At 63.0% G+C, this 20,611-nt stretch overlaps 2 protein-coding genes and 1 long non-coding RNA gene across 4 annotated transcripts; 1 reads left to right on the top strand and 2 right to left on the bottom strand.

The window, feature by feature from the left end:
- Positions 1-111: 111 nt before the first annotated feature.
- On the bottom strand, positions 112-11,818 carry LOC480667 (endoplasmic reticulum mannosyl-oligosaccharide 1,2-alpha-mannosidase). Its single transcript, XM_038548686.1, has 13 exons — positions 11,558-11,818; positions 11,126-11,234; positions 10,359-10,474; positions 8,615-8,769; positions 8,219-8,328; positions 6,754-6,939; positions 5,920-6,068; positions 5,344-5,532; positions 3,499-3,689; positions 2,610-2,730; positions 1,892-2,089; positions 1,677-1,808; positions 112-975 (listed from the first exon to the last, which is right to left on the bottom strand). Exons 1-13 carry the CDS (start codon positions 11,669-11,671, stop codon positions 763-765), a joined length of 1,983 nt encoding a protein of 660 aa, XP_038404614.1. The 5' UTR covers positions 11,672-11,818; the 3' UTR covers positions 112-762.
- On the top strand, positions 5,330-8,801 carry LOC119873343. Of its 2 annotated transcripts, XR_005364794.1 has the most exons (4): positions 5,752-5,766; positions 5,891-6,089; positions 6,176-8,185; positions 8,549-8,801. It is a non-coding gene; the product is annotated as an uncharacterized LOC119873343 (long non-coding RNA). The 2 variants fall into 2 exon arrangements; XR_005364793.1 differs by having other exon boundaries at positions 5,330-6,089.
- A 768-nt stretch (positions 11,819-12,586) lies between the features above and the next one.
- LOC606974 (UDP-N-acetylhexosamine pyrophosphorylase-like protein 1) lies at positions 12,587-17,016 on the bottom strand. Its single transcript, XM_038548684.1, has 6 exons — positions 16,656-17,016; positions 16,225-16,418; positions 15,983-16,123; positions 15,259-15,444; positions 14,628-14,694; positions 12,587-14,165 (listed from the first exon to the last, which is right to left on the bottom strand). The coding sequence occupies exons 1-6, from the start codon at positions 16,950-16,952 to the stop codon at positions 14,082-14,084; spliced, it is 969 nt and encodes a 322-aa protein (XP_038404612.1). The 5' UTR covers positions 16,953-17,016; the 3' UTR covers positions 12,587-14,081.
- Between the last annotated feature and the right edge of the window lie 3,595 nt (positions 17,017-20,611).

Raw genomic sequence — 20,611 nt, 5'->3', positions numbered from 1 at the left:
CCTGCCCGCCCCAGGGGATTCCTGACCCCAGTGGACACCTAGTGCGGCCCGGACGGGGGCCTAGATGCCCCCCATCACAGCTGAGGAAACACAGAGTCTCCACACATGACCGTCATAGCAATCTACCTTTATGCTGCCTGGAAAGTCCATTCTCTGGGGTGGTCCAGGAGCAGAAGGAACCACCCCCCTCCCACTCCCGGCCCCTGCAGGGCCGGGAGAGGATCCCTGAGTCCAATGTGTAAACACCACAGCCCGCAGGTGCCCCAAGACCCTCGGGCCAGCACACAAGCAAGCTCTGAGACTCCAGGCTGAGCCCCACGTCGGGACATCCCTTTAGCTCTTGTCTCTGAACAGGACGGGGCTACCCAGAACAGCCCCAAAGATGCAGGGATGTGGACACAGGGCTGGGCACCGACGGACGGAAAGACGTGTGGGTACCAGGAATGTACATCATGATTCCAGTTTCTTCGGGAAGCAGGAGACTCCCTGGTGGACGGGCTGAATGGCGAAGACCCTAGAACACAGCTGTGACGAGAAGCCGCCAGGACGAGAAGCCAACAGCCCTGACCACCTCAGGCCCTGAGACACTGCAGCTAAGGAATGCTGGGTTCTGTCCTCAGCCTGGCCTGGGCCACAGGCTCCAGCTAGGTGGACAAAAGGGCCAAGACCCAGGACACTGGACCAAAACATGACCAGGGATGTGCTGAACAGGTTCCACAAAAACCAGACAAATGAGAACCCTAGGCAAGGCCCACAGGGGCATCACACCTCCCTAGGCGGGGCCCAGATGGGCAAGGGGTGAGCCTCCGTGTTGAACACATAGGTGTCCAGGCTGAGCAGGTCTGGGTCATCAGAGAAGAGCAGATACAGGTACTTAAGCGTCTCCCCCAGAAAAAAGCTCTCCATCTTGTCCCTGGGCTGGGGATTGAGGGGATCCTGGACGTTGCTGATGGAGGAGTAGCCACCCGAGGGGACCTGCGCAAGAGGCAAGACCATGGCGTCAAGGCTGCAGGCACAGGCAGCTCCCCGTGCCAGCCTCGGCCCGGGGGTGAGGCCCCGGCAACCAGAGGAACCCCACCCCAAGTCTCCCTGCCTCACCGCAGTGTGCCCTACGCGGGCCAGGGCAGGGTCGGGGTGGGGGACCCCAAGGTCCACCAGGGAACTGGCCCCCCTCAGCGGAGCCAGTTGGCCATGGGGCCTCCAGACACCCCCTCGGAGATGCCAGCTCCTCTCGAGTGACCCGATGGCAAGCGCCGCCTCCCAAGGCCCCAAGGGCACCCGAGGAGCCCAGAACCCACCGCCTTCCACACCACAGGGCAAAGGACAAGCTTTGGCTCTGCAGGGCAGGTGGTGGGCCCTGGACAGGGCATGACCGTGTCTGAGCCATGGCCCCGATGGCAGGACGAGAGGCGCCACGGTCCCAGTGCCATCTGGGGAGCAGGGCCCCCGAGCCCATCCCGGGGTGGAGGAGGGCCGCCCAGGCCACACGGAATATCCGGGGAGGATGCGCCCCGTGCATACCAGGCCGCCGCAGGCGCCCTCCCCACACAAGCAAGCCCCTCGGGACGCCCCAGCCCCCGAGACCCTGGGTCCCACGTGCCCTGAACTCCCGAGGTCACGGTGCCTGCCCTCCCAGTCCCAGCCGCTCTGGGCCAGATGGCCGGCAGGCAGCTCACCCGCGTGTACGTGTTGAAGCTCTGCAGAATTTCCCAGCCCCAGTCCTGGTACTTGCGGTCCCCCGTGAGGCGGTACAAGTAGAACAGGCTCTCCACCGTCTCGGGCCGCAGCAGGTTGTGCCTGTCGGCCGGCTGTGGGGGCGGGGGGGCGGAGGGGAATGCGGGCTGAGCTCAGGCCAGGCCCCCAGGCGCCCCCACACCCCGGCCCTGCTCACCTTGACTTGCACGTCTTTGTGGTCGTTCTGGGGGTACAGGTTGAAGTGCACGATTTCGGGGCTCAGCCCCGTCTCCATCTGACGGTTCATCTGGTAGCAGGTGTCCATGAGCGCCCGGGCCAGCTCCATGTGGTCGGCGGGCAGGCCGTGGTGGGCGCCCAGAGCCAGCGTCCCTGGCAGGAAGCATACCAGGTGGTCCTGAAATCAGAGCAGGTCCTCACCACTGCGGAGTCTGTGGCCGCACAGCGCAGGGGGCATGGCGCCGACAACAGGGCTGGCGCTGCCTCGGTTCCACACAGGCAAGGGACTCCCCGTGGGCCCAGCATCTGGCGCTCCACGTGAGCGGGGGGAGCGGGGGAGGGGGGAGGTAGCGGCTGGCTCCCCTGGACCGACCCCGACCCCAGACACCCCCGGGCTTCAGCGGGACCCATAGTAGGAGACCAGCAGTGACCCCAGGGCAGAGGGGACACGGAGAGGCACGGGGAGGGCCCTGGTGCCCACTGCGGACCTCAGTGCCCCTGTGACTGCGCCCTGCTGTCGTCACGGGAACGGGTCCGGGCCACGCAGCCCTGCCTGGACCTGACACAAGCAGACCCGAACCGGGAGAACTCCCGCTCCACGGCTGGGCTGCCACCGCTCTCTGCAATGTCCTGACTCACAAAGCCGTCCGATGGGAGTCCAAGGCCCCCCACCCACCCCGGGTCACCCACGTGCTCACCATCTTGGCGCTGAAGCGGCCGTGGGCCAGCTCCCCCACGAAGGTGAGCTTTCTGGGCTCAGACCTGCGCAGCAGGTGCCTTCTGATTCCCTCGATGGCTTCCAGGTAGTCTTCTAGCAACCTGAGCAGACAGGGGGCCCCCTCAGCGCACGCCAGGCAGGCGCATGGCCCCCACTTCCCCGCCCCGCGATCGGGCACGTGGCCGTGCGGTGCCACGTGCATGCTAGTGGCCCAGACGCCTGGCCCCGTCTGGGGTGGCATCAGGCCAGCGCAAGCCGAGGCTCGTGGCCGTCGGCGGCGTGGGGCACAGGGCTCGGCCCTCCGCTCCCCTGGACGGGAGCGTTCCTCTTGACGCCCCCCCCCGAGGGGCCCCCCAAGACCAGCCTCAGCAGGGCCCCAGGACCCACATGCCCACCACGGCTCTCTGTGCCGGGATGCCCTCGTCTCTGCCCGCAGGGGTCAGCCCGCAGCTGCCCCCCAGGGGTCAGGGGTCGCTGTCACCCCTAGGCTCGAGACCTCAGGAACATCCAGTTCTCTCCCCCGTGCCATACAATGCACGATGCAGTAGCGACCGCATCGCTCTCCGGGTAAGCGTGCGTTCTGAGCGTCAGAACAGTAAGCGCCGGGTGGCCCAGGGGAACCTGGCCACCTGCGGCTGGGGAGCATGTGCGCAGGGGGAGGTCTCCACACCCCAAGGATGCCTGTTCGGCCAGGCCAGGCCAGGCCCCAGGCCCCCTCCTCCTCATCCTCGGCACAAAGGCCATGGTTGGAAGAAACACGTTCCCGAGGGGGGCCGAGGCTGGGCCGGCATGGCTGTGGCTGCCTGGCCAAGGACCGGGGATCAGGGGGCGTGGGGACCCCACCCCAAGGCAGCAAAAACCGGCCTCACTGCGTCTCCTGCTTTCCACCCTGGATCCACTGCTTCAGCAGGTACTCGTAGTAGCTGTCGGCCCTGGCTCCCAGAGTGAACACGCCCATGTGCGTGAAGAGGCCGCTGTGCGTATTGATGAACATGGGCACCAGCCCGTCCTTCTTGCCCGACAGGGAGTGGACATGCCGCGTCACCTCCTCCGCAGCCTCCTGGGGCAGACGAGGGGGGAGCGGGGTGAGCGAGAGAGCGGGTGGCCCGTGGCACAGAGGGGCTCCGTGGGCTCATCCCCTCACCCCCCGCCAGGACTGACCCGCTGGGCCCTGCGGAGCAGAGAGCAGGCCATGATCCCGGCCATGGCGCCCTCAGCCTGGATGCCCTGGGCAGGGGGGTTTCTGAGACCCGCCCGGGCGGGCCCCACAGCGCTGGGCCCGTCTGTTCACGCACGACTGCCTCGATGCCTGGGCAGGGGCCACAGGCCCGGTGATAGGACTGAGCTCAGCCGCAGGGGGCTGTGCCTCGAGACCACAGCCCCGTCCACACCACCTCCGGCCCAGGCATGGCCGTCTTCTCCCACTCGCTGGAGAGAAGGCAGGCGTGTCTGCTTCTGCGCCCGGGCTTGCCATGCGTCCACCCGGTGACTCCTGAGCGGCCACAAGACCCAACGGCCTCAGCTCCTCTCAGCTCGCTCGTCATCCCAGGTGGCTCCCCGCAACCAGGCTCCACAGCTCTGTGCGCATTTTGTCACCACGCTCAGGACCCCGCACGAAGACCGGCAGCCTGGCCTCTACCCCACACAGACGCCCACGCTGACTCATAGATCCTCTCAAGGCGGAGGGGCCCGCACACCACCCATCCCCCAAGGACACAAACACCTGGGGCGGCCCGCATTGGAAATGCCGCAAGTCATGGTTACGGAAACCGCATCGAGCGCGAGGCACCCTGACGCGCCCGCTACGATGGTCACGGGAGCACGGCCCTCACCCCCCATGTCCCCGCCCCCGTCGGAGATGACCCGGCGCCCCCCGCCGACGAGCGCCTGCACAGGACATCACGGGATCCGTCCACAAGATGGGGTGCTGCTGGGCCACGGACAGGGGCGACCTGCACACGTGCCACGACACAGACGTGTCCGGAAATGCTTTCCACGCAGATGACAACGTCGCGCGCGCTAAAAGGGCCAGACGCGGGAGGCCTGTGCTGCAGGACCTCGCCCACGCCGGATGAAAAACGGAGAGCCACCCACACGCACACGGCTCGCTCTGTGGTCCCAGGCCCCAGAGGGCAGGAGGGTGCGTCACGGGCGATGGATCACCTCTCAGGGGGGACGTCGTTCGGGACTCAGAACGTGGCAACCGCTGTGCCCGAGGAATGCGGTATGGCTGCACGTGGAGAGCCTCGCATTCTTAGCACGTGACCCACATCTCAGTGTCTCAAGAGAAAGAGGAGAACGAACGGCACAGCGTGCCGAGTGCAGAAGCTGCCCAGGAGGAGCGCGGAGGGACGAGGACTGCCTGACAAAGATGCTGACAGCCAGGCGGGGAGTCCAAAAACCACCACCAGGCCCAGAGGCCACACAGCACAGAGCCACCTAGCCCAGCCGACCCCAGGGGTACTGGCACCCTCCCCCCAACACCCCCGCTGTCCGCATGCCACTGCGGCACGTGGGAGGCCGGCAGGGGGGGACCCTGAGGACGGGGGCCCGGGTGATGCCTCGACGCCCCAGCATCCGTCATCAGGGAGGAAGAGGGATCCACTAAGAGCAAACAGGGACCGACAGAGGACACGGGAGGTTGGTGTCACCGCGACCCGGGGTCAGGGTGCACCCCAGCCCTCGCCCCCTGCACCCGCCGGGCCCATGCCTACCTGAAACTTCTTACTTCCCGTGAGGCGCGAGAGCTCCCGGAACTCCAGCTGAATGCTCGTGACCTCGGCCACCGTGCTGTCCGAGGTCCAGCGGGGCGGGTGGGCGGCCCCAGTGCCGATGTTGACGTCGGAGTACGGGATCTTGGAAGGCGTCTGGAACGCAGGCATGAGCCGATTCCCAAAATCTTCCTGACACAACAACATGGCGAGGCGTCAAGGCTCCCTGCTGCCCGGCGGCCTTGCCTCCGTCCCATGACGCCACCCTGGCCCTGAGTCTGCCCAGTTATGGGGACGTGGGACCTGCCAGCTTCACCCGGCCTCGACGCACCATGGCCGCAAATCGGAGCTGGCCCCGCAGAGCTCCGAGAGGAATTCCCTGCAGGTCGCGGTGATACAGGCAGCGCTAGGCCAGCTCGTGCGCACGTGCGCAAAGGAGGCCCCACCGGATCAGGGGTGGGAGATCTGGGAACGGACCCCCCCACGCCCCCCAATCCCTCGAGCCGAGAAACAACTGTTTGCTCACTCGCTGGGACTCCTCTCCCCGCAGCGCGAGCCGGCCCGGGCTGAGACACTCACAGCCTTCCTCAGGAAGAGCTCGTCCCCCGACAGGTGGTAGGCGCTCAGAAGCCCACCAAGGATCCGGATTGTGCTCTCAAACAGGTTGACGTCCACATCTTTCTGAAACCGTAGCTTCTTCGACACCCACTTCCTGGCCTCTTCAAACTCTGAGACGTGAAACAGCGAGGGTAGGGGAGCCCGTTGCCGGCCTCGTGCCCCGGGGCCTCTCCCTCGGGGCTCTGTGCTTCCTCCCATCTCTCTCTCTCTCCCACAGGTTTGCGTGTCATGGCCTGCGGGCTGGGCAGGAGCCCTCACACCCCCCAGGACACAGATAAGACGAGCCGGCATGCACTCGGGCGCTCAGGCAGTCGTCATGAAAGATCGTGGCATCCGAGGCCGTGGGGTCACCTCACAGGAGGCGTTGCCTCCTTGGATGACTTAACTGGACTTCCTGAGATCGGCTCAGAGATAACCTAGGCTGGTGATCCCACGACCACCCGATCCGTGTGGCTCCAGGAGGATGTGCGTGAGGCAGAGACCCCGGTGCTGATGGCCTCTCGGGTCACGGGTCACCTCCCGCCACAGAGCCCCTTCTGGACACCGCGGAAGCACTGGCTGGAACTTGCTGGGGGGGGGGGGGGGGCTGCCCTGTGGGTCCTCGGGGGCCTGACGTCAAACAGCAAAGCAGCTGCCTGTGCACGGCAAGTCCACTCCTGTCACCCACGAGAAGGAGAGCACGCCAGAAGGAAACAGCAGCGTTTCCCCCATCCGGGCACCGTTCACCCTCCCTTCTGCCCGCCCGAGTGTCACCCGAGGAGAATCGGGGCTGTGTGTTGGGGAAGGAGCGGATACCTTTTTTCAGACCCAAAATCCACATGGTGTCCAGAGCGTCAATCAGGGTCAGGCCCAGGCCAAACCACTCACTGAAGGACCTGGACACAGGTTTCAGCTCATCATGGCCCCAGGCGAATTTGCGGTATCCGGCCCACGCGTGGCGGAAGGCGTCAATCACAGCTCTCTGACGCTCGTTTGGGGAGGCTAGAGAGAGAGAGCAGGTCACAGAACCAGCGCGGTCAGGGTTAGACAGACCCTTCTGCAGCCCCACAAGGAACAGGGCCGGGGGGCACCGTCCAGGGCTACAGGGCAGCAGTGGACGGCGCCGAAGGTCGGACCCTCACAGCTGGACCTCGCCAAGGTGGCAAGGTCTCAACCACCTGGCCTGGGCCTGTCGCCTCCACCCTCTGGGACTGCAGGGAACACGCAGCGAGCGGAGACCCCCAAGGAGGTGGCCCAGCACCTGCACAGGATCCCGTGGCTTCAGGGGTACCCCGTGAGCTGGCTGCGGGTAACCTGCACAGGGCGCCTCAGCTTCAAAGGGCCCGTTTCGCGCCCTGTCAGCCCCGGGCACGTGTATTTGCAAACAGGAAGTCCCGTGGAGCAGACACACCTGGGGCCCCCCTGGAGCCTTTCTGGGGGACCTGCGACTGCCCTCCACACGTAGGAGGACAGGACCGAGTCACACAGTCACCAGGTAGACGAGACCGTGCATGTCGATGGCGTCACTGCACGTGCTCTTCCCACGGGTCTGAGGCCCATCTGGGCGGACAGACGTAACCTTGGCATCCGTCTGCAGAGCCCCACGATCGCTGTGTCTCCCCCACATGCCTGGGCCACGTGTCCCCCCGCCCCCTCCTACGGAGGCCATGGCAGCCGGGTCCAGAGGGTCACTGCCTGGGCCCCAGACTCAGCTGGCCTGGCGCAAGCACCCAAGGACCCGCTGCATGAGGCCGTGGTCTGGGCCGTCACTGGCCTAACCTCAGTTCTCCGGTCCGCGGGGCAGGGACACCACCAACAGATGACCTCAGAGAATGCCGTGAGGACCGAAGCAGGCAGGCCACCTGGGGCTCACAGAGTGCCAGCGCCCAGAAGTCCCTCGACTACTGGTGTGACCACGCAGGGCCCCGCACAGCTGCTGGGACCCAATGGGCCTGGATGGAGACGCTGAGGGGCGACCGCATCTCCACATCCCCCAGGCCCCGCCGTGGCACGGGTGCAGGCTGGAAACGAGCCTCCTGCCCACCCGGCGGCCCGTGGCTCCAGCGACAGTCGGGGCCCAGTCAACGGGCTACTGAGGAGCCCCGTGTCCTCTCCAAGGCCCTAACGAGAGCTGTGGCCTGCCTGAGGGTCTGAGGGTGACCAGCACTCGGAGGGACGGCAGGCACTCCAGCACACGTACTGCACGCTCATCCGGGTGTCCACGTACCCTCTCCGTCACAGCGTCCAGGTGAGACCCAACGGGGTGCAGGTGGGGACTTACCTGCTGGGTTCTGAATCCTGGGGGCCTGGGAGGAAGGCCTGGCGGGGGCCTCTGCCTTCCTCGAAGGAAGTTCGGTGCCGGGCTGCGGCTCAATCACCGCTCCCCTCCAGCTTCAGGGACAGAAGGAAGAGCCACCAGCCAGCTGGAGGGCGAAGACTGCCAACGCCCCAAGGTCCCACTGCCCAGCCCTGGCCAGTGCCTTGCCGCCCTCCGCTCCAGGCAGGGCCCCCCCTCCCAGCCTGAGCCCCCCCACCCCCGCCTTCTATCCTGCCTGCTCTGAAAGGACAATATACTTAAGCATCACGCTCATTCTCCTTCTCTGGTTTTCAGAAACCACCAAATACAGCGGCCTCAGCGTTTCTGCACACGCAGCCCCCCGCATGGTGCTCCTCGTACCTGACCACCGTTCTCTGCGTGCTTTCCTCCTGATGAGCATCGCCCACCGCCTCATCCCTCCGCTTGGTGTCTCCCTGCCTCGGGTCCTCGGAGTCTTTACCGGGGGCTCTAAGATGCAGGTTGGGTGGTCCCCGTCGGAAATGCCTCTGAGGCTTCTAGATAAAAATATAAGTCACCCGTGAAAATAGTTCAGTTGCCTACGAGCTGCGTGCTGTTCCTTCCCCGCCCGGGACGCTCTCCCTGTCAGGCCCACCCCCACGGAGCGTGTGAACTGGCTAGAAGCACACAGCCCCGGAGGAAACTCCCTCTGTGTTCCATCACCACTCGCAGCTTTGGCCAGGAGATCCTGACGTGTGATCTCCTGGCCCCGACCAACTGAGACGGAGACCATGCCAACGGGCTGGTGCAGCCCTAGACGGCTGGTTAAACTCCAGGTCCGGGATGTTGCCAGGCTGTCACGGATCCTAAAAAGTAGCAAGAAAGGGTCAGGACCACGTGTCTGTGGACGGAACCAGAGAGAACACCGTCGCGGTCCAGCGCCCCAGGACTCTTGCACCTCATCCTCGGGAACGGTGCAGTGGGGGAAGGCGCCGGGTCACGGATGGAGTGCAGGGGCCCGGGAACAGCTGGTCCTCAACACAGGGCTGGATGAGGCGCCGCCTCCAGAGGACAGCAAGGAGGCCCACTTGGGAATCGGACAAAATCCCTGCTTCTTGGCATCCACAGAATCCGTGACGCTGTTCCCGTTGTATAGACGCAAACAACATAGAGCCAGGAACCCCGTGGCCAAGAGAAAGGGGTCCGGCTGAAGCAAACCACCCAGGCTGACCCAGGTGTGGGGAACCAGTGCTGGAGCCTGAGCAACAGACGAAGTCCAAGCGGCCTCCATGAGGAGCTCCGTGTCCCGAGGTCTGGACCAGGGGCCTTACCGTCCAGGCCCCTGGTGGACACCACGCACTGGATCACTGACCTCCCAAAACAGCTCTGGGAACATGTCGTTCGGTGGGGAAACGTGCCAGGACGGCTCCACTTTCGTTACAATTACGAGAGAGCCCATATGTAAAAGAACGACCAGAAGAAGTGAAAAAAACACCTGCTGGCTCTACAAGGGAGAAGACCCGCTTTTTTACATACAATTTCCAGGTTATGACACTTTGGAGAGCTGCGTCCTGCTGCTCACCCGGGCAGCCCCGCCCATAGGGCCCGGCCTGGACCAATCCCAGCCCCCCTGTCCCGTCCAGATGTTCTGACGCTTCAGCTCCCTGAGCAAGCCCACCTCCCCGGCCTTGGGCACTTTTGTTCAACTCAAGCCCTGCTCTCCTGAGTCCAGCCAGAACCAGCAGAGTCTCAGCCCCAGTCATCGATTCAGTGTGCCACCCTCACTGGGGCTCCCGTGACTGGGGCACTGGCGCCAGCCTCATCCCTCACGGTGGCCACAGCCCTCTCCCTCGCAGGATGTATACCACGAGCCGCCTGCCTGCCCCGCCAGCCCGTAGCTCCTCGCGAGGGGAATGGGTCTGTTTTGCTCACCAGCTACCAGAGGCTCTGGTACGAGAGGAACAAGGGAAAGAGTATTCCCCTTTCCCGCCCCAAGCATCATCCTGCCGGCCCAGAACGAGGAGCATGAGCTTCAAACATCAACCCCGCGGTGAGACAGAAAATTCTCCCCATCTGTTGGAAACCCCTGCGGACAGACCCCAGTTACACCTCGGTTCCAAGCGCACATGTAGTTCAGCTACAGTACCTGAGGTAAGGCCCCCTGCATGTTTTCTGGATGTGCATCTGCTTTCTGAGGAGCTGGCAAGACGGGTGGATCTGCTGGTCTCGTTTTCTGCTCTTCCGCTGACCTGCCGTCCACGGCTGAACAAGAGAATAAAAACAAGCGTTTTGCCACTGGCCACACAGCCTAGTGGAGATTCAAAGTGGGTCGTAGAGCACGACATCGCAGCAGCCGTGATCCCTTAGGAAAGGACGTGCCGAGACCTGAGGAAGGTCATTCAAGTGAATCCCAGAACGGCCAGAGGGAACCCAACTTTTCTCCAAGCGCTAGCAGTTGTGGTCCTTAACCCCAACCCACGCCCGACGAGCAGGGCGTCTTAACCTCCTCCCTCTCAGGGAGTACAAATGGTAGCAGGCAGGCCACAGGCCTGAGCCGCCTGCAGCGCCTCCTCAGCCTTCCTTGCTGCCCCTCAGCACCTCACGGAGAAATACAGCAGGATCCCCTGCAGGCTCACCAGGACTCTGCCCGGGGCCTTTCCAGAAACGGTAACACGGGGAGGAAGTTGGGGAGGGGGGTCCCAGCAGAGCTTGGGACCATAGGACCTCCATTTCTCTGAGAGACAGAGGGGAGGGAACGCGGGTACAGACAGCAGATGCTGAGGAAGCTGCCATGGACAAACGGAACTCACATCCCCGTCTAGCCCCACGGCTGACAGTGCTCCCGCTCCTGGTTGCCTGGACTTCTCGCCCACCCGTGGCCCGCCCCGCCCTCAGGGATGGTGCAGCTGGTACCTGTCCACTGGTCAGCCACGCTGATGTAGGACAGGAAGCCACAGAGCATCAGGAACGTGAGCGAGAAGAGTATCACGTTCCGCTGCAACCTCGACAGCTGCTTCCATTTCTAAGGCAGGCACGGGGAAGGAGGCTTGTGACCGGAAACAACAGCACCGGGACCCCGGTCCGCTGCGGCCAGTTCGTTCCCGCGGCCGGAGCAGGGGCCCTCTCGGCACGGACAGGGACGCCGGGAGAGCCGCGCGCAGGAGCCCCGCCTACCGCCCGGCCGCGGCCGAAGGGACCCCGCCGACTGCCCGGACGCGAGGTGTGGACGCCCCGAGCCCGAGACCGCGGCGCACAGGCCGAGCTCCTGACCCGCCGAGCTCCGGCCCCAAAGACGGCTGCGGGTCGGCGACCCCGGGACCCCGCGACCCCGGCCCGGACCCTCACCCTCCAGCACGAGCGCCGCCGCCAGCTTTTGCTTCCGTCGTAGCTCTGGCCGAGGCTCAGCGTCACCGAGATGAAGTCCCGATGCGGCGCCGGCGGCGGCAGCGGCGGATACATGACAGCGGCGGAGGCGGCCCGGGGGGGCCCCGCCCCCTAGCGGCGTCAGGAGGCCGGGCTCTGAGAGGGGCCGGGGGCTCCGCTGGTCCGACACCTGTGGGCAGCCATCGCAGCGGCGTCCACACCCCGCCCATCGCGTGCGCCGCCAATGCGCCTGCGCCGCGCCCTCCCACCCCCACTGCGCCTGCGCGCGCGTGTTTACGTCCCACGGCGTCGGCGCACGGCCGCACCTGCGCCGTGACCTCACGGCCTCGGCGCTCGCCCGCGCGCGCCTGCGCACAGCTCGCCCGCTCGCGCGCAGCCTCGGCCTGGGCTCGGCGTGGGCTCCGGGGAACCGGCCGGCGTCGCCGCGTGGCGGGGATTCCGGGGCCCGACTGCCCCGCCCGGAGCTAGGTGGGCCGCGCAGCCCGGCGACAGGACGGCGGCTCCCCGCGTCCATCGTCGAGGCGCGACGACGGCCCCCGCAGCGAGTGGATGCGTCCCGAGGGTCGGCTGGGCTCCGGGCCGTGCTCGGCGCTGTGCGGCCGGGCCCCTGGGCTGAGCCCGCCGCGCCCCCGCGGTCCTGGCCGTGCGTCCTGCTCCATGAGCACCGGGCCTGTCCGAGCCTGTCCCCGAGAGCCCTCGTGCGCTCCGGTGCCCCCCACGCCTCTACCGGCGGAGAGGGCGGGCAGGCTGGGAGCCGCCCCCAGGGTGTCCGACCCACTCCCTGGGTGGTCCCAGCCCCTTCGCCCCCGCCCCCGCCCCCGCCCCCGCCCCCGCTGAAGAGTTGGGCGGCGCAGAGCGCGAGCGGCCGGGCGTGTGGCCCCCTGTTCCGGCGCACGGACGAGCGCGGCAGGCACTGCACTGGCCGGGCCCGGGATCATCACGGCTTCCTGCGTTTATTGGACATCTGCCCCGCCCCCGCCCCCACCCCCACCCCCACCCCCGCATTCCGTCGCATCCGAGCGTGGCAGTCCCTCAGAAGTCAGTGGTTCCGCGGTGGCTCGTCTGGGGTCAGAGACTGTCCCGGTAGCCCGAGGGGCCTCTCTGGAGGACACAGCGGGAAGGGGCGCGCACGCCCGTGAGACAGGACTGGGAGCCCTACCATCCTGTAAGCTGCGGGTCCGCGGAGACGGCGGTCCGCACCCGGCACCTCCCTGCCTCCCTCCGTGCTGTGTGTGAGACCTGATAGAAGGGTCTAATTATTTTAAAATAAACCGTCCCTTCACAGCAACGGTGTCCGTAGTTGACCCTCCTGCTGAGAAGACAGGTTGCACAGCTTGGGGCTGTGGCGCTGGGGAGCGGCAGCTGGGGGCGAGAGAGCAGCCGAGGGAAGGGTCCTCAGGCACACGGGTCACCTCTGAGGTTACGAAGGACTGGCAGGGCCTGGGGGGTACACAGTCCTCCTGGAGGGGGGGGGGCGCGGCCCTGCCCCCGCCCCGGGCCCAGGTCAGGATGCAGGGGGCCCAGGGCATCCTTTTCCTCGGGCGAGCTCGGCTCCCACGCGGTGAGGGCTGCCGCGCAGGCCAGGGTGGGGGGTGGCCCCCTGTGTTGCCTTGCGGAGGGGAAAGCAGGCAGGGGCGAGGGGCTGGGCCCGCGGCTTTCCCCGCAGCCCCGGTCTGGCTGCAGGGGTGCAATGCCCGAGCCTGCGCCCGGACATGGAGGCCGCGTCTCCCTCTAGAGAGCGCCACGATGTGTGGCAGACTAGAAAGCCCGCTTCCGGTCGGTGGAGAGTCGAGGGGTGGAGCGCTCTCTGGCCGCTTGCGTTCCAGACTGAGGAGCCACGTGGTGAGAGGCCCCTAGTGTCGGCCCCCTGGTTCTTGGGCCCCCTGGTTCTTGGTCGGAGCACCTAAAATGCAGGGGCCTGAACCAACCACAGAGGTGGCGGAGGAATCGAGGTCTCTGGGGAAATGGAGAGGTTCCCCCTTTAGGTGTGCAGGCTGAGTGTGGGCTGGGGGTGGTGAGAAATTTGGGGCCAGGCTGTGCCACCCACCCCCCTCCAGCCTCACCGGCTTCCTTCGGCTTCCTGTTGGCTGCCAGAGCAGGAGGGAGGGAGGGAGGGAGGGGGCAGCACCTTCCACACCTGGCCCTGCGAGGGAGGGGCGCCCTCCCCTCCCTCCTCCCTCCCTGCCCACCTGTGTATCTGCAGAGAAGCTGCGTGGCTGTAGCTCTTCACCAAGGGGAGCTGCGTGGAGGGCTAGAAGGGGCCATTGATCCTCCAGTCGCCCCCAGGCAGGGCCCAGGACCGGGATGGGATGCCACACCTCTGCCTCCCGCAGCCAGGAGCCCAGAGGAAAAAACCCTCGTAGGTCTCTAGCAGGCCTAGGGTCATTTGTGTCCGTGGGAACCGGTGGTGGGAGAGGCCCCACCCTGGTGGAGTAAGCTGTGTCCCCAGCCCTCAGGCCCTGGGGTTGGCAGGTCTGGGAGCCAGTCAGGCCTGCAGAGCCCTGGCCTGGTTCTCATCCAGGATGAAGGGGGACCGGAACTCGCGGCCTTGCAGGTACATCTCCAGACCCTGGAGACAATAAAGTCATGATGGCCACATTTTCACATCTAGTGCATAGAGGGGGCACAAACTCTTCTTGAGCCACAGTAAGGCAGGGCCAGAGAGGCTTCCAGAACAAGGCTTGGATGCCACCTTTAGACCCAGGCCCTAGGAGTCTCTAGGCATGCTCAGGGAGGTCCAGTCAGAGGGTCGGGGCCAGTATCGCTCCCTCAGCAAGGCTTCCATAAAGTCTTCCTTGCCGGAACCCCAAACGCTGACATCTTCCTGCCTCTCCGAGACCTATGAGGATCTTGATTCCTCATCCCCACTCATGGCCCAGAAGATCCTCTCTAACTTAAGGAACTATTTGCCCCATTGGTAAACTGAGTCAGAGCTGTGACCTTCCACCCCAGCACCCACTTCTCCCCAGTCTTCCCCCCAATCATGCATGCCCTACCCCAGAAAGCTCTAGATGGGGCCGTCGGCTCTCACCTCTCCAGCGTAGGACACCAAGGGTGAGATCTCACAGATGGCTGGAGGCTCTGTGCCGTCCGGCAGGCTGTGGGAGCCCACGTGTCAGCACCTGCTCCGGGGTGTGTGCCCTGGGGCTGTCCTTGCCTGACCCAGCTCCCCAAGGTCTCTTCTCAGCAATCCCCGCTTCCTCTGCACACCCGGAGCCCTCCGCAAACTGCCCCTGCCCAAGTGGCAGGCTCTTCTTTGGGCGGGAAAACCCCCCCCTCGTCCCTGCAGGCACCCCTCACAGCACCCGGGCAGCCAGGTTAGGCCGGGGCTGCGGATAACTGAGAAGATGGAAACCTCACGTCCTTTCCTTCGCTGGCCCTGAAGAGTGACCTGCCTTGCTGTTTTCCAAATGTCATGCCGAGGTCTTGGTTTCAGAGCTCATAAGTGAGTCAGGAAGGGTGGCAGCCACCCACCTCCCCCAGTCCCCAAGCAGACTTCTAGGGGTTGGCCCCGAGGCCCCAGTCACCGCAAGGTTGACCAGGGCATGTGGCCACTCGGAGCACAAGGCCACACCACAGCCCAGCAGAGTCGGCAAGCCTGGGGCTGGGGGATGGACCCGGATAGCCTGATCCTTTGGGGAGCACGCTGAGGCCACACTCACCTGGGCAGTTCAGGGAGCCGGGCCCCACACGCATCCAGGAAGTGGGCCCCTGCCTGCAGGGCCCAGCGGTAATGCTGCATGAGCAGGGCACGCCGGGTCATGGCGGGGTTGTCTCTGGCATCCGAGGCAGCATTCTTCAGAGGAGAGAACTCCTCCTCCCGAGACACTTCAAAGGCCACGAAACTCCTATGTGGATGAGAACTAGTGACCAGATGTCCTGGCCAGAGGCCCTGGTCCTGGGCAGGTGAAGGCTGCACTGCAGTGACGATGAGAAGGGCCAGTCGCCTCCATGGAGGGCCCACAGGCACCACCTGCATCTTTGCTCCTGAGATCCCTGCGGCTGCTTGACGTCCTTCCATTCCCACCAGCCAAACCCCCAGACCCTGGGACCCCAGAGTAAGAGCCAACCACCCCCCCGGGGAGGCCCCCAGCCCCCTGGCCTGGAAACAACCTCCTAACCCCGGGCCAGGAACAGACAGAGGGCTCAGGAGGAGCAGGGGTGTCTCCCCGAGTACACAGCCCCAGATGCTGCCATGCTCACACTGCGGGGGCTGCTTCCCCTGGTGTTGTCCCTGAGCCTGCCTACAGCCCCTGCTCCCCACTGCAAAGGGGGTGGCCCCACTGTGTGCCCCACATGCCTCCATTCCCGGCCCAGCTGGGCCTCAGAACCCACCACCAAAACAGAGAGGAAAGAAAGAAAAAATAAATGACTTCTGCCACTAACTTAGCAAACGGGAACACATCAAACACAAACTTCTCCATCTTTATCCCGTTTGGTTTTATCGGCTTTACCGGATTTCCCTCCTCATCCACGTATGGGACCTTCTTCACAGCCACATGTGGCTTCAGCAAGGGCTCAAACTCGCTGGAGAACAACAGGATGACAAGAGGAGGAAAGACACAGTTCAGATAGGACACCCCGGGGAGCCACTCTGGCCACCACCCGCGGCCACCTGCTGAGCACACCTGCTGACCATCTGGAGGAAGCCTCGGGTGAAGAAGTGGTTGCAGATGTTGCCCAGGCTGTAGAGCAGGTGCCCATCAGGCCCACGAAGCTGAGCAGTCTCGGGGCTGACCTCGCTGTACTCCACCACCTGGGGGACCCCGTCCACCTGGCACACCACACCCACTGGCTCCTCTGGGTAGGCCTTTTCCACCACCTGCGGCCAAGGCCTGGGCTGGGAAGGCTGACGGGGCGGGGCCCGGCAGACCGGGGGCGGGGCTGGGAGGAGGGGCGGGGCCAGGCGGACAGGGGGCGGGGAGGAGGGGCGGGGCGAGGCAGACCGGGGCGGGGCCAGGTGGACCGGGGTGGGACTGGGAGGAGGGGCATGGCCGGGTGGACCGGGGACGGACGGGGGGAGGGGACGGGGCAAGGCGGGGGCGGGTGGGGGGCTCACCTTGGCCCCACAGTCTGCGCCGCGAAGCACGCAGAAGCCAATGAAGACCGGGTCAGCCAGCCGCACGAGGATGTTGTCCACACAGTACACATGCACAAACTCCACTCCTCGACGCTCCATGTCATCCAGAATCTGGTGGTCTGACAGTGCGCAGTACAGCCCCCCATTGCCATCTGCAGAGGGAGAAGGACCGCTCTTTCGAGGACTCCAGCTGGGCTTCAGCCATCTAGTCCAGGGCGTGCTGGAGGCAGGGGAGGCCCCTTGGGGCTGGACCTTGTACCTGAGGCAGCTCTTCATCACTATCCAAGTAGCCCTATGGTTGTCTCATGTGACAGATGGGAATCAAGGTCCAGAGAGGGGAGGCCACTCGGCCAGGACCAAAGAGCCTGGGGACAGTCTAGGGGTGGGGATGGGTGACTCCCCTTCCTTGTGCAGCTGGGGCAAGGGTGGCTCAGCTGCTCTGGCCCCTCACCAGAACCCTGGCCTGGAATGCTGGGGAAAAGGTAGCTCCTCCTGGGGAGCATATGATGGAGCGGCAGTGATGGTAGCAGGCAGAGGGGGTTGTGGAGGAGGGTCCCTGTTCCCAGCAGGGCCTCTGGCTCCCGTTTTCCCCTCTGTCCACAGTTGGAAGCAGGAACTTATGGTCCTCCCAGAAGCTCTAGGATTGTGGGGGTTTCCTGACCATACTGCCATGAGTCCTGGGAGGCCATTCCTCTGCCCGGATGCTCCTGTGTGTCCCTGCCAGTCCCCAGTGCTGTTTCTCAAAGGACACTGGCCCTGCTGCTATGCAGCAGCCTTCCTCACTTACAGCCTGCTTGACTCTCCCCCTTTTGCCCCAACCTTCACACTCCTGATGGTTCCTATGCTGTCAGGTCAGCTGGTCTCGCGACCCACCCAGAGCTGGTAGCCCTGACATCTGGAGTCCGTGTGGGTCTGTGTCAGCCTTACAGCCCATCCAGCCTTTCTGCTCCCCCGGGGCCCCATCCTGTCCTTGCTCTATTCCATGGTGACAGTGGCCTCTGCACCGCACATCTCCTGGCGACTTCCAGCCTGGACCTCAGGGTTCTTGTGACATTTCGAATCCAGCATCTAGAACAAAACTCCCAAGTGCAGGACCTTCCATGTCTAGTAATCTGCCAGCCACTCCTCAGATGCCCCAGGCCTCCACGCCCACAGCCCGGCCCCCACTCCGCTCACATCTGCTGGCTGGATCCTGAAGCTCCTCAGGTGGGGTCCCTGGTCCCCCAGGTGCCAACCTGACTGGCTGATTGCTGTTGGATTCTGCCCAGCAAAGGCCTTGTGAAAGGAAGGTAACTGGTTCCTAAGATGCAGTCTCAGGGGAGGAAACTGAATGTCTGCATCATTCCCCTCAGGGTGGGTGGCACCACGTCTGCAGGTTTAGAAGCTTTAGAAAAGTTCAAGTGTCAGGCTGTAAGTGTGCAGCCCCAGGCTTCCCAACTGGGCCTCCAACCCTTGCTCAACAGGCCTGCCTTGGCTGCATGTAACTGTCCTTGGGGGCCAGCGGTCCTGAGCATTAGGCATTTCCCACCACCCCTGAGGGAGTGAGAACTGTGTAAGTGAACGAGGGCCCCACCTGGCCTGCTCCTGACCCCACGTGTTCATTATTTTGCTGTCAAACATGAGAGGGTTTAGCACTCAGTTGGTCCATCCCGTGCAACTTCAAAGGCTGCACAGATGCCTGGGGCACAGGGCCATCAGCTCCACTGTACCTGTGTCAGTGGGGTGGTCCCCACCCAGGCTCCAAGCCCCATCTTACTTCCCACTTTCTCAGGCCAGTCCAGGGGTCTGCCATCCCAGCTGGGGTTCTCTGGAAGCAGATGCTAAAGTAGAGTTTGGGATATAGGAAAGCAGTTGAGGTACCACACTGGACAGGATGGGAGCAGGCAATCAGCTGCAATGGCAGTCTGCCACGCCTTGGTTGGGCTTTTTGTACTTTCACCTGAGTCACTGGGAATTGGGGAGAGTGTACCGGTGTGTGACAGCTCCTGTAGGTGAGGCTGACCCCGAAAGAGCCGATGGCTGGGGCTGTCTGCCGGCCACACTGTACTCAATGAGTAGCAAGCCTTTCCTGGCAGCATACGTGCATGTCCACCACACCCCTTCACCCCAGCACCTAGGGATTTCCCGGCCTCAGGCAGCTCCCACCTGCTGCCCCAAAGCCCCTGCAGCCTTCACAATCAGGGGGGACAAGCAGACAAACTGCACGGCAGCCACAGAGGAGTCTGGCCCACTCTTTCTGGACCAGGAGGGTTCAACCAAGGCTGACTCAGAGGTGAAGGAAACCAGTGCCTGGAAGAGACCTACAGAAGCAAGGAGAGAAAAAAAAAAAAAAGAAGCAAGCAAGGAGAGCAGTGCCCCTGAAACAGGATCCAGGATCACTGGGGTTAAAATGCCCTGAGAGATTCAAGGAGGTATCACATATATTGAATGGGAATAAATTGCTATAAAAGAAAAGGAACAAGAGAGGCTCTTGGTAATTAAAAATATTGCTGCTGATAAAATTCCACAAAATAGTGGAATACTGGAATATGGAGCGAAAAACAAAAAGGGTGATGGTGGCAAAAACATACCATGAAAGAAAAGACATGGAGGCCTACCCTAGCGCTTCTCAAATCTTTTCATGCAGACAAGTCACCTGCAGATCTTAAAATGCATATTCTGACCCTGGGATTCTGGGGTGAAGCCTGAGTTTCTCCAGTTCCCACATCTTCCGAGGGAGCTGCTGCTGCTGCTACTGGTCCAACAGGCTGTCCTTGGAATCCTTGAGGGTCAATCAGGTGAGAAGGAGAATAGGGAAGTAGAAGGGAGCCTAACAGAAGACATTTGGCAACTGAAAACCTTCTGGTTTCAGGCCGTGGAGGACAGATGAACAAAACCCACTTCTGAATACATCTTGTGACATTTCAGAGTTCCAAGGATCGGTGAAGGTCTCAAAATAATTCAGAAAGGAAAAGCAGGTCAGCCACAGCCACCATAACCCTGATACCAGAAAGCAAAGGCACACCTTCCAAATCCTGACAGGCAGTGGAACTCTGCTTCCAGTAACACTGTTGTTTTTTTTTTTTTTAAGATTTTATTTATTCAGGGGATCCCTGGGTGGCGCAGCGGTTTGGCGCCTGCCTTTGGCCCAGGGCGCGATCCTGGAGACCCGGGATCGAATCCCACATCAGGCTCCCGGTGCATGGAGCCTGCTTCTCCCTCTGCCTATGTCTCTGCCTCTCTCTCTCTCTCTCTGTGACTATCATAAATAAATAAAAATTAAGAAAAATTTAAAAGATTTTATTTATTCATAAGAGACAGAGAGAGAGGCAGAGACACAGGCAGAGGGAGAAGCAGGCTCCATGCAGGGAGCCCGACATGGGACTTGATCCCGGGACTCCAGGATCACACCCTGGGCCAAAGGCAGATGCTCAACCGCTGAGCCACCCAGGCATCCCAACACTGTTTTGAAGGAAAGCCAATTTCATCTGATATTAGCATAAACACGCCAGTTCATTCATGCTTGTTGTTCCCATAGCATTTTCCAATGTAACAATAAGACAAATAAGCACCTAAAAACAGACTCCCCAAAATACATGAAGCAAAAACTTCCAGAACTAGGAGCACCTAGATGTCTCAGTAGGCTAAGCATCTGACTCCTGGTTTTGGTCAGGTCGTGATCTCAGGGCTGTGAGATGGACACCCAGGCCAGGCCCTGAGCTGTGTGCAGACTCTGCTTGAGATCCTCCCTTTCCCTCTGGCCCTCCCCCAACCTCACTCATGCTCAGTGCTCTCTCTTTCTCAAATAAATAGATAAATAAATAAAATCTTTTTTTAAAACTTACAGAAATGAAGAAATAGACAATTGACAAATAATATTTAATATCTAACTCTCAATATGGGTAGAACAAGTAAGCAGAGTGTCAGCAAGGGTTAAGAAGACTTGAACGATGCTA

The sequence above is a fragment of the Canis lupus genome, chromosome 9 (assembly GCF_011100685.1).
Source record: "Canis lupus familiaris isolate Mischka breed German Shepherd chromosome 9, alternate assembly UU_Cfam_GSD_1.0, whole genome shotgun sequence".
Taxonomy (NCBI): domain Eukaryota; kingdom Metazoa; phylum Chordata; class Mammalia; order Carnivora; family Canidae; genus Canis; species Canis lupus.
This window is presented reverse-complemented; position numbering and strand designations above follow the sequence as displayed.

What these genes read in the sequence shown, in the direction of transcription:
- LOC480667 (XM_038548686.1), bottom strand. Translation starts at nt 11,671, where the DNA reads ATGTATCCGCCGCTGCCGCCGCCGGCGCCGCATCGGGACTTCATCTCG. An exon ending in GGCGGCGCTCGTGCTGGAGG is followed by an intron (nt 11,235 to 11,557) that starts GTGAGGGTCCGG and finishes TGCCTGCCTTAG; the next exon opens with AAATGGAAGCAGCTGTCGAG. An exon ending in CGTGGCTGACCAGTGGACAG is followed by an intron (nt 10,475 to 11,125) that starts GTACCAGCTGCA and finishes TCTCTTGTTCAG; the next exon opens with CCGTGGACGGCAGGTCAGCG.
- LOC606974 (XM_038548684.1), bottom strand. Translation starts at nt 16,952, where the DNA reads ATGAAGAGCTGCCTCAGGTACAAGGTCCAGCCCCAAGGGGCCTCCCCT. An exon ending in TTCCTCCAGATGGTCAGCAG is followed by an intron (nt 16,124 to 16,224) that starts GTGTGCTCAGCA and finishes GTTGTTCTCCAG; the next exon opens with CGAGTTTGAGCCCTTGCTGA. An exon ending in GATGTGTTCCCGTTTGCTAA is followed by an intron (nt 15,445 to 15,982) that starts GTTAGTGGCAGA and finishes TCATCCACATAG; the next exon opens with GAGTTTCGTGGCCTTTGAAG.